Below are 12,157 nucleotides of genomic sequence, written 5' to 3' on the forward strand. Positions count from 1 at the left end.
AAACGGGATGGATGCACTCAGCTTGGTTAATGGCCCTTATAAAATACTTCTTTAAATAGTCAAAATGATCAATCATGGTTTTTATTCTCTGAAACCAAAATAGTCTTTTAAATTACAATAGAAATGGTAATTCCTGCATGGTACGAATTGTAAAAAAAAAAAAAAATTACAATAGAAATGGGAGAATGATATGTGAGGTAATATCATATGCAAAATATACATATCTTTATGAAGTCTTCAAGAATCATTGTCCCACTTGAAGTGAGGATCTGCTGGTTTGTGCTTGTTTTTAGCTCATAGCACCATCACCGGAGGTGTTTATAGACTTACTACCTGTATCCCGTCTAGTGGGTCTATTTAGGGGATAGTCATGTCGGCACTCAGGTTACAAGGTGTTTTTGTGAACTAAAAATGATTTTTATTTACTAAACTCCCTCTTATATACCTGAAAAGAGAATATTCTTTTATGAAAGTACAAACATGACTTTAACAGCACAGAATAGAGAACCAAAGGGATTTATACATCATGATTTCTTCTGTGCAAAAATGCATTTTATTTAAAAATAGGGATATTTAAATGTATTATGTGTTATAGCCCTTAACAAAAAATAACAAGTTTTAAAGTCCTTTTATTTAAAATTCAGTGTAAATAGGTATCCAATCATAAACCATATATTCATAGTTGTTGCTTTTTTTTTTTTTTAGTTTAAATGATGTAAAAGCCTTTGTTCTGTTCATAGGCATCTGTGCCTTTGAATGACATATTCTTAGCAACTTCTTTGCTGGTTACCTTGTAACTAGAGTGTGTGAAACCGAGTGACTACAATGTATGTACTGTAAGAATCAGCTTACCATTGCATTTATAATACTTCCATTTGCTAGGAAAGCCTTTGTATTTTTCAAAGCCTTTTCATGTGTCCCTCATTTAAGAAGTCAGTATTACAATTCCACTTTGTTTCACAGAGGAGGGCCATCCCATAGGCATGAAGAGAGAAGGTACACTTTATACTCTTGCCTCTTCCCTACAACCTAAAGGGAGAGGAGCTGAGGTAGAAGGGGCAGGACTAGATTTTTTGGTAGTGTCACACTGACACAGATTGGGTAAGAAAGGTTAGTTAGGTTTTTTCAACTTTAAACTGATAAAAATTGAGGCAAAACAATAACCATACTACCACAAACAAAAGTATATCAAAATGTAGTAAAGTCATCCCTCGGTATACATACGGGATAAATCAGATCTAGGGCCTTCCGTGTATACCCGTATCGGTGCTTATTCAAGTCCGGCAGTCAGCCCTGTGGAATCTGAGCATAGGAAAAGTTGGCCTGCTCTTTATGTGGTTTCACATCCTATGAACACTATATTTATATTTTTGATCTGCACTGGATTGAAAAAAATCCATATATAGGTGGACCCATTTAATTCAAACCCATGTTGTTCAAGGGTCAACTGTATTTACTTCCAGGTTATAGGATGATGGGTCAATTACTTTTACTTGGCTACTTACTTAAAAAACTTTTCTGTATTTTCTAAGTCTTTCTCAAAGAGCTTTGTTTGCTTTTAATCAGAAAAACAGCCCATGCTTGGCAGTTTAGTTAGACAGAAGAAAGAGAAGAACAGAGTGAGTACATGGACAGGGAAGATCAGAGAAGCTGAAGACAAATGAGAATCAAGGGTCATTAAGCAAGACAAAGAGGGAAAACTAGGCCTCCCCTGTGGGTAGCTGGGTGTGAAGTACACTTTACATATACTGGGACTTCTCATTTAGCACACTGATGGTTTGGGCCAGGTAAGGATAATCCTGCTTTGCTTTTTACTCCATCTCAATCCTCATGATGTAGCTGTAGTGGCATTAATACGTTTCACTACGATTTCTTCGTACTCTTTTTGTGTCAGTAACCCTTCTGTTATGCTTTTACTTTCTTCAAATTTGGGTAACACAACTGCAATGTAGCCTTCAGTGGATGGCTGGAAAGCAAACAGAATATTTAGTATTGTCAAATGATTAAAAAAAATTGATAAAAGGTATGTGGATGGGATCATACTTTTTCTCTTTTACCTTTTCTTGAAGAATAGATGGCTTATGGAGAATGTTCTCATTCACTTCCATCAGCCGTCCTCTAACGCAACTATTTAAAAAAAAGTATTATTTTTAAGAAAAATATTACTTCCCTTGTTTCTTCTAAATTGGTAGCTAAAAAGTTACTCACCTAGATATGGTATATTCTTCTCCATCTGAGCAGTAAATCTTACACAGAGGTGCAAGTTCTGTTAGAAACTGTGCTCCCTGTGTAATGAAAGGGAAGAAGTTACTAACTGATGTACATTTCCACTTTCCTTTGAGAGGCAGCCCTCAGTGTTTTAATAGGATATATTCCTAGAACTGTTTTAATAGGATGTAGTCCTGGTGTTTTAAATAAAAATGACCTAAGTAAATAAAAGCCATTTATTCCAACACATATATAATAAGTGCCTACTATGTGCCAGGTACCATCCTAGACTCTAGGGGGAAAAAACCTAAGACACATGTGATAATAGATAATAGATAATAAATAGGTAATTTAGTTACAGACTAATTATATTAAATATATATATATATTTTTAAGCAAGGCCCATCACTTCAGAACAGACTAATAATATATTTTATCAACTGTAAATGACAAAGCTACATATAGCAAAATGTAAAGATTTCAAAAATGTAGGAAAATTCATCAACAAGCAATAATATAAATTCAACATGACAGACTATGAAAGCAATATTTTTCCTTTTTTTTCCACTTGCTCACTGACCCACTCTCTCCTATGACAGCAATATTGTACAAAGCTAGTTTCATTAACATTCCCACGTTATTTTTATATTAGAACTTAATAGATAAAGGAACTCCTTTACCAGGGTCAATCACTAAGACTTTTTGAAGAAGGAATATTTTCCTACTTAAGAAAAAATATACTTTGAAGAAAATTTGGAAAATACAATAAAGTTTTAAGTCACAAAATAATTTGCCCATTATCCTATAAGCCATTAGTCCATACAAAATTTTGACATATATCTGTTTGAATGTTAGTTATTGCTTCATGTACTCCACTAGATGGATGTACCTAGGAAGGTTCTGACAATATCATGAGAGCCAATGCAGGGATGTCTCATGTGTTACCTTTTTTTTTTTTTTTGAGACAGGGTCTTCCTTTGTTACTGGGGATAGAGTGCAGTGGTGTCATCATAGCTCACTGCAACCTCAAATTCCTGGGCTCAAGTGATCCTCCTGCCTCAGCCTCCCGAGTAGCTGGAACTAACAGGCACATGCCACCATGCCTGGCTAATTTTTCTAGTTTTTTGTAGACACAGGATCACACTATGTTGCTCAGGCTGGTGTATTGCGCTTTTTTTCCCCAGGAATTTTTCCTGTAGTGAATAAGTATTTGAGGTTAAGATGCTATTATTTATGATCTCTTAATTTACCACTCAAAACATTATTAAATGACATTTAGATATTATTACATTGGCTTTACTACTCTGTATGTGGGTACTTCATTTCAAAATACCAGAGTCATTGTGACTCCTTGCTTTTGCAAGGAGAGATAGGGATTCATCTTGGAGGCTTATTTATAGCTGGGTCTGTGTTAAAAGAGCAGAAGTGTTTTTACCACTTTTTATCACCTCCTTCGGGAGAATAAATAATGGGCAGTTCTGGGATCCAATCAAAACTTATCTGGAGTGGGTTCAATATGCAGGTCCCTCTCTGTTCTTCAATAGTGACAACAGTGTTACCATTTTGGACAGAGATTTATCATAGGAATCTCACAAGCATAAACTGTTGTAATTTGTAGACTTTATCTTTTAAGAAAGGTAGGTGCATGCTTTTCTAAGCTCATTTGTTTCTTGAGTGAGGAAAAATCAATAATGATAAGACATGTTATTAGGAGACTTCAGGCCTACAAAGGGGAGTTCAAATAAGGGTCTACTAGAATAGTGAGAGCAATTAGCAGAACCTCTTAATTTAGTATAAATTCAATAAATAAAGGAACTAAATCATCCACAGAAACCTTCCTAACCAGTGGGGCTGTCAGGACACTTTAATATGTCACTAAATTGTCCTTGGTGTGATGCTGTCTTTTAATAAAATGTCAATCTTACCTAGAGTTATAGAGGGAGGGCAGAGAGAACATTTTGTATAACTGAGCATTATGTGGAGGTACAGGGTGTGGGTAGACATACATTAGATTGGCAATGCTTTATGAATGGAAAAATGGTAAGGAGCAAATACTATATACTTTCTCATATTGATGTTTTTTCCTACTCTCTCAGGATATTTTTTTTCTGTTTAATTTATATGTGAAGCTGGGTATGGTGGAGCATGCCTGGAGTCCTAACTACCTGGAGGCTGAGACAGGAGGATCACTTGAGCCCAGGAGTTCAAGGCTGCAGTGAGCTATGATTGTGCCACTGTACTCCAGCCTAGGGTGACAGAGCAAGACCCTGTCTCTCAAAAAAAAAAAAAAAAAAAAAAAGTTTATATGTGAAAATATATGGTAAAGAAAAGTTATTCACTTAAATTTTATAGAACTTGAGATAATGGCTTAGTTGTCCTTTCAAAGGCCTGCCTTCCCCCTTCTCCAGTCTAGGCATAACAGGCATGGTGGTACACAACCTAATACAGCAAATACTGTGCCTCTTAAAGACATACCTCATTTCTTTGGTCTGAGAATTTTTTTAGGAATAAACTGTACTTAAAATCAGTACCTCAAACTCTTAGAGAAGTATGCTGAGCATATATTACTGGATTCTGAGAATGACAGTAATTCTATCATTACTATGAATATAGAGGATGTCAGTAGATAATCACATAATTACAGGAACATACCCGCTTAAATTTCCCAGAGACCTTGTTTTGAAGCCTGCTACAGTTGGTACTGATCTGATAGGAAATGCTTTTAATTGTTTTTCCACTTTGAAGAACCGGATGAGATCCTGCCAATGTGATGACACATATTCTACAAGGAGAAAAAATTGATCCTGTGTTATTGCTTGATATAATTCTTCCTCCTATAACACAGTACTTCCATTAGCACAAGAATGTATGCACTGATATTTGTTTAGTTAAACTATCATCTTCCTCTTTTTCCTTTGGCTCCTATTGGAGCATAACTGTAGAATGGAGAATGCAATAATAAAAGAGGAGAAAAACAGTACCAAATTTCCTCTCCAGGAAAGGGAAGAGTACCAGAGGTCTTTAGATAGGTAGCACTTGGAGTAGAAGAAAGAGAAGTAAGGCATGCCTGTGTATGTCTCTCTGTGAGCTCTGGTAGTCAGTGGGTAGGCACAGTAGTTGACTAATGGGGTGGTCCTCCATTTGGAATTTTGGATAACCAAGTTTATTTGTTCAGAGTGACTAGGCACTGGAAGACTCATTCTTGCCAGGCAAACTCCTATAATAATATCATTTCAGGCTGGGTGCTGTGGCTTACATCTGTAATCCCAGTAGTTTGGGGGGCTGAGGCAGGAGGATCGCTTGAGGCCAGGAGTTCAAGATCAGCCTGGGCAACATAGCAAGACCCTGTCTCTACAAAAAATAGAAAACTTAGCCAGGCATGATAGAGCGCACCTATAGTCCCAGCTACACGGGAGGCTCAGGCAGGAGGATCACTTGAACCCAAGAGTTCAAGGTTGCAGTGAACTGTGATGATGCCACGGCACCTAGCTAGGCTGACAGAGCAAGACTATCTCAAAAAAAAAATTTCAACACAATGTAAGATAATTTAATGAAATGTTCACTTAATGAACATTTATTCAATCCAAGACCATACTGGGCTGAACTACAATATCACAAAAAAAAGAAAAAAATTTTTTTTTATAATTTAAAATTCCCAATTTACTTACCGGTTAGAGTGCTGTAGTATACAGTGGTCCTCACAGGGTCTTCCTTTGACATCTAGTAGAATAAATGAGTCTGTTGGTTGTTGAATCAATATTTACTACGACTATGTGGTACATTCTTTGGTTCATAGAGACAGTTAATTATGAACATTGGACACTTACATACTCATCACTGGTATACCTTCGTTACTCAAAAAGACATACCTAAAGGCTTTTTACGAAGTATTTAGAGAGACTTGGCCCAGACAGAATCATTTATTCAACGTTAAGGTCATTAACTCCTTGCTCCATCTTTATCCTCACTGCAAAATGAGTACACCCATTATTTCAATCATTAATAGAAAATGTGATTAGCACTGCATTCCTTATGATATAGTAGTATAATTTTTGTTGGTGGTTTCCAGGACTGTCCTGATGGTTAGTACAGAAAGTCCCGAATTCCAGGAAACCCCTCAGTCCTGGGTGATCCAGGACAGTTGCTCACCCTAAATTTGGCCAACAGAAAATATGCTACAATATTTTTTTAAACGAGTATGTCCAATATCACTGAATGAAAGGAAGAAAGTAGCGTTGGAGGACAGACCCCCATGATGCTACTGCCACTGGTATTTACTGGATCCGCAAAATAGTACAACAGGAATACCTACTTCGAAGTGGTAAATGAATACCACTCAGTGGCCTCTCCTTAAGTAAAACACTGGATTCTACTTTCTGTCTGTAACCTAACCCGCTCTTTTCTCCATCATTGCTGCCTCTATCTTAGTTTCATCTGATCATTTAATAATTTTATGTATCGCTACTCCCTGTAGGATTGAGTCCCTCAAATTCCTCCAGGCACTCAAGGACTGTTGTAGTCCAGACCCCGCCTAGCTCGGGGGTCTCAGTTGAGACTAGCATTTTCGGGAGCGCCACACACTCGAGCTCGCAAAGCTCTCGCCAGCCCCTGAACGCGCCCTGCTGTATTTCAGTCCTCCAAGACTTTGCAAATACTACCCCCTCGGCCTAGAAGGGAACGCAGAGGTCCAGTTTTTTTCTTCCATGGGGAGGAAGCGCCGGGTAGAGCGTGGGTGGCCATGATCTGTCACCATACTCTCCACAGCCTCAAGCCAATGCGGCTGACTAGAGAGCGACATCATTCCGCACTTACCCGCTTTGTACCAGCGAGTGAAGTAACGATCCACGAGCGACGGCACCACCGGCTCCGAGGCTTCGGGCTCGGTAGCCATGGCGACCCCCTGCGCCGCCACCCCCACCCTCCAGGACCCGAGCTCTTCCTCCCGGCAGGCCCTGGCTGGGGGGGGGGGTGTCCTTCCGGCGCGCGGCTGGCGTCTTGCGCACGCGCGCTGCTCCCTGCCCTCGCAGGCTCCGCCCACAGCAGCCAATTACTGTCTGGGGTCCGACATCAAAGCAGGGATCAAATACAACGCGGTGGGCAGGAGGGCGGAAGGACACGGGGCGGTGGCCGGCGCAGCTCCTCCGCTTCTGCCTCCCTCGTCCTTCAGAGAAGCCCGGCCGCCGCAAGCGACTAGGGAAACGCCCCCTGCATAGCCACGCCCGCGCCTCGTGACGACACTCCCGCGCCGCTCGGCGCGTGTCTGGCTCGCCTGTGGGCTTCTTAGCCTCGCCTCAGCTGTGGCCCTCCGGGGTCGCGCGGCTCTACCCTCCCGAGGCCTAGTGCGCGCCTTGAGAGCACAGGAGCCGCGGACGGAGAGACGCGTACGCAATCCGGGGCGGGCTCTGGGAGGCCGGCTGCGCGTGGTAGGGGCGGACCGCTACTTGGGGGGTCCTCCGAGCGCGGCGCAGGTGAGAGGTCAGGCGACCCGGGCACGGGACTGGGCCTGGTCCGCCCAAGGGCGTTGTGGTGTAGTGGACCCCGAGGCTTCTCTGCCTGCTGCGGTCCGAGGAGTGGAGTGCTCTTCCCTAGAGCTTTACATTCTGTTTCTGCGGTCTTGCCACCTGCTCCATCCAGGTGTTAACGTGTTGCTCCTCCAACTGCACTTAACCCAGCCTCCGTATTCCTTGCAGAGGGTGCATAATACCGCAGAAAGCGAATGAATTAATCCACGATGAAGGCGGCGGTTAATAGAGGTTCGGGTGCTACGTTGTGGGTCTCTTCTCTCGTCTGCGACTTTTTCGTGGAGCTTGTGTTCCCTGTGCTTGTCCATCTAATGTGGTATTTTATGTGGCTTCCCCTCCCGTTAACTGTGATTTCTGTGGAGGTAGTGACTGAATAATCTCTTATCTTCAGATCCTAGCACTTAGCAGGCGCTCAATGGATGTTTGATGTAGGCCACAAAACGGATGGTAGGATAAGGTACTACTTAAAGGATTCAACTGTCTGTTGACAGCCACAGTTCAGTGAAAAAGAGTGAGCAAAAAGGAGGCAAAGCCAGTTTTCAGCTTGGGGACAGAGAGTAGAGATGCCATATCCCCAAATAGGGCACACTTACTTGGTGGAAGAATAGTAAGTTCTTCGTTTTCCAGGTTGCATTTGATGAGCTTGTGAGAGATGCTTGTGATAACATCAGGAGGTTGAAAATGGGGGCTTAGTGTTCACTTTGGCCTAATTAAGTCAGGGCTAGACATTTCAGTTTAATTGGTGTGTTAGTGATTTGCTTGGTACGTGTAGTCAAGGGCATGATGATTAGCCAAGACTTAGAGAGTTGAAGCGAGGGAAGAAAATAGAGTTGTCAGAAAATTAGGAGAGGATCCAGGATTGCCCTGTGGTGTGGAGTGATCTCTAGCACATTTAAAGGCTGGGAAAAGTTGAATCAATGGAGACAGAGGAGTTAGAGATTGCAGATGTCAAAGAAAGAGTATTAATAGGCCTGGGAGAGTTTGGAAGATATTCCGTTCCTAACCTTGAAAGGAGTGGGGACATACACGGCTTTCTCTGAGGAGATAAGGGAACAAGGACGATTGGTGTGAAAATTCACAGAAGTTAGTTTTGAGGCTAAGGGGATGGGAGTGGGAAGTAGATGACTGAGCTCACCTTGGCGATGAACTTGGTAATATTGAAAGCGTGGTAATTTGAGAACTCAGGTTGTTTGCTGTATTTGTCAGTTACGGTCCAGTCAGAAAAGTAGGAACCATACAGTATTTCAACAGGGAGGATTTAATATGAAGAATTGGTTAAATAGCTATTAGAGGAACAAAAAGTAAAAGCAGTGAAGTGACATAGAAAGTAAACTGGAGGAAGCAGTTACAACACGTAGGTAGGGCTGGGGGTCAAAACAAGGGAAGATGTTGGGGTTATCAGGACCTAAACCTTGGAGAAGAGGCACTGCGAAGCCTGCCTCAGACTTCTGGTGTTGATGGCTCAGGAATTCAGAGGATGAGACCCGTGGAGCTAGATTTCAGCTGTCTAGAGGGCCCCTTGCCTGAGTGGTGCTGGTACCTTTGGCTGGGTGGGGGGAGGGGCGGTGATGAGGCTGGTCCTGGGAGTGCTAGATACTGGCCTGTTGCTAGGGTGACAGGAACAGCAAGCAAACAGGAAAAAGTGAGTCCTCTACTTGTGCCTTTACCCTCCCTCCCACATTCTTATCCTGAGGTCCATGGACCCCAGCCAGGGCTCCACAGACTTGGTTAAACAGAATCCAAGTTCACAGGGAGGGATATGGAGACATGATAATCTGGTCAGGGCAACAGTAACGGCATGATTATTGTTAGATAAACCAGTGTGAAAAACAGCTAGGAAATTCTGCACAGCTGGCTCTTGTTGCTGTGCTCACTTCTTGCTACTCTGTCCCTTGCTTACTTCCCCTTAGCCAGATGTGCCAGGCATTCTCTCATCTCGAATGTACCTATCCTTTCAAATCTATGTCAGTGGGCATTTTTATGATGTTTAAAGATGTAAGATATGATTTTTATATACTTTGAAAAACCCAAGCTCTATATAATACAGAATTAGATTTAACTTAAAAACCTGCATGATATGGTACAGGTTCAAATAATTTCTAGAAGTTCTTGAATGTAAATGTCACCCAAAACTTACTAAAACCATTGTCTGCCTTGATTTTCTTCCTTACTTCCACCGTATATGATCTTGCCCTCCTCTTAACCCACGTTATATGTTGTAGGATTCCTATTACAATTCACGTTTATCTGCTATGGACTGTAAGGATTGATTCATCTTTATTCTTTCAATGTCATGTATATGAAATGCCAAGATGAGAGAATTCACCTTGCATTAAAGTGACAGTAAGACCAGTCTGGTCTGCGTAATTGCCACCCCTACCATAAGTTAGGGGCTTACAATCATAAATCTTAAAGGGATCTGAGTATAAATATCTAGCATGTTAACACTTGTTCTTTTTTTTTCTTACTTAGATAGATTTCAGAATCCTCAAATATTGACCATAACTGTATACAGTGGGTCAGGTTGTTGCCACACATCTGTATGTGGGTGTGTGCTTAGAGAGGGAGCTTTTTTTCTTGGTTATTCTAATTCTAACTACCACTTCTCTACCCCCTGAATCATTTTACTTATGTAGGTGTGGTCATTTATCACTATTAAGCTATTCCTTTATCTCTTAGGGATTAGTGCTTCATCAGGGGATATCTGTACTTTTTTCTTGGGTATCACTTCATCATGAGAAATCTGGAGTTACTTCGGACCTTGGAGTTCAGGGATATTCAAGCTCCAGGGAAACCTCAGTGCTTCTGTCTTCGAACTGAACAGAAGACAGTGCTCATTGGCTCAGAGCATGGACTGATAGAAGTAGACCCCGTCAGAAGAGAAGTAAGTTACTGATAAGAGAATGCACACTTGGGTATGACTCCTGACTTGTCTTCTTCCAAACTTTCTTCCCCCAGGATAGTCTTTTTTTACATCTTATTGAATTTATATCTTTTTAAAATTCTCTTTGCTTTATTATTGCTATATTATTCTCTTTGCTTTATTAAGCTATGTTAGACAAAGCTTAAATAGTAACCTACCTTTAACTCTGCTGCTAAAGTCAGTAAAATTCTGACCTTATATTTTAAGTGGGTGCCCTACTTTTTACCCTTTCTACCATGTAAATACTATTTATAATAGTGATTCTCAACTGACAATGCACATGAAAATTACCCAAAGAGCTTTTTTTTTGAGACAGAGTCTTGCTCTGTTGCCCCGGCTAGAGTGCTGTGGCATCAGCCCAACTCACAGCAAACTCAAACTCCTGGGCTCAAGCAGTCTTCCTGCCTCAGCCTCCCGAGTAGCTGGGAGTACAGGCATGCGCTACCGTGCCTGGCTAATTTTTCTATATATATTTTTAGCTGTCCATATAATTTCTTTCTATTTTTAGTAGAGACGGGGTGTCGCTCTTGCTCAGGCTGGTCCCGAACTCCTGAGCTCAAACAATCCGCCTGCCTTGGCCTCCCAGAGTGCTAGGATTTCAGGTGTGAGCCACCTCGCCCGCCCCCAAAGAGCTTTTTAAAAATATGTTTTAAAATTTATTTTTAAAATTTTTATTTTATTTATTTTTTTTGATATGTGGTCTTGCTGTATCACCTAGGCTGGTCTTGAACTTCTGGGCTCAAGCAGGCCTCTTGCCTCAGCCTCCTGAGTAACTGGGATATGCCCTTAAAAACATTTTTGAGCCCCAATCTCATATCAACTAAATCAGAATCTTTAGTGCTGGATCCTAACCATATATACTTTTAAAAGCTCAGTGGGTTGATTTTGATATCTTTCCTTAATTATATTTTGGTACTAATGTATTTTAGGCGATTACCTTCTTAGTGCCTTTCCTCCATACTGTAGAAATCTTAGGAGACCATAGTTAGCTCCATGCTTTACTGGACATTTTTAAAGAGTCTGGGTTGCTTGTTCTTGTGTTTGTTTGGCAAAAAGGTTACATTACCTATTTTTCTTATTAAAGATGACACAGTTGTGACATTTCTCAAATGAAAGCTTGGATTTTAGTCTAAAAAACATTTTAAAAACTTTTATATTATAAAAGAAGCATTAAAAAGTATTCTGTTTCTGGAAATGTTATGAATTTTTCTTGAAGATATACTGGATTAATTTGCTTATGTGTTTCCTTTGGGGAAAGGTGGAACATGAAATTTCTTTGGTGGCAGAAGGCTTTCTCCCAGAGGATGGAAGTGGCTGCATTGTTGGTATTCAGGACTTGCTAGATCAGGAGTCTGTGTGTGTGGCCACAGCCTCTGGAGATGTCATACTCTGCAGTCTTAGCACGCAGCAGGTAAGTAGAAGACTTCAGGGAGGAGGAAGTCTCAAGCATCTTCAAATAGATCACTTGTTATTATGGATGTTTTCAAATCAGTAGCCATAATCT

The 12,157-nt window shown here is 41.0% G+C and overlaps 2 protein-coding genes across 5 annotated transcripts in view; one reads left to right on the forward strand and one right to left on the reverse strand.

Moving 5' to 3' along the window:
- Nucleotides 1-65: 65 nt before the first annotated feature.
- Nucleotides 66-7,197, reverse strand: ABITRAM (actin binding transcription modulator). Its single transcript, XM_045562552.1, has 6 exons — nucleotides 7,021-7,197; nucleotides 5,877-5,928; nucleotides 4,861-4,990; nucleotides 2,209-2,285; nucleotides 2,058-2,127; nucleotides 66-1,966 (listed from the first exon to the last, which is right to left on the reverse strand). The coding sequence occupies exons 1-6, from the start codon at nucleotides 7,097-7,099 to the stop codon at nucleotides 1,829-1,831; spliced, it is 546 nt and encodes a 181-aa protein (XP_045418508.1). The 5' UTR covers nucleotides 7,100-7,197; the 3' UTR covers nucleotides 66-1,828.
- A 97-nt stretch (nucleotides 7,198-7,294) lies between these two features.
- The window catches only part of ELP1 (elongator acetyltransferase complex subunit 1), a 66,879-nt gene continuing 62,016 nt past the window's right edge, over nucleotides 7,295-12,157 (forward strand). The window contains exons 1-3 of one of the 4 annotated variants that reach the window (XM_045562547.1): nucleotides 7,304-7,676; nucleotides 10,410-10,614; nucleotides 11,912-12,064. In XM_045562547.1, the coding sequence (XP_045418503.1) occupies nucleotides 10,465-10,614; nucleotides 11,912-12,064 (303 nt within the window). In that variant the 5' untranslated portion in view covers nucleotides 7,304-7,676; nucleotides 10,410-10,464. Of the gene's footprint in view, nucleotides 10,615-11,911; nucleotides 12,065-12,157 lie in introns of all 4 variants that reach the window. The other 3 variants (XM_045562548.1, XM_045562549.1, XM_045562545.1) reach the window with 3 other exon arrangements.

Source organism: Lemur catta, chromosome 10 (genome assembly GCF_020740605.2).
Source record: "Lemur catta isolate mLemCat1 chromosome 10, mLemCat1.pri, whole genome shotgun sequence".
Lineage (NCBI taxonomy): Eukaryota > Metazoa > Chordata > Mammalia > Primates > Lemuridae > Lemur > Lemur catta.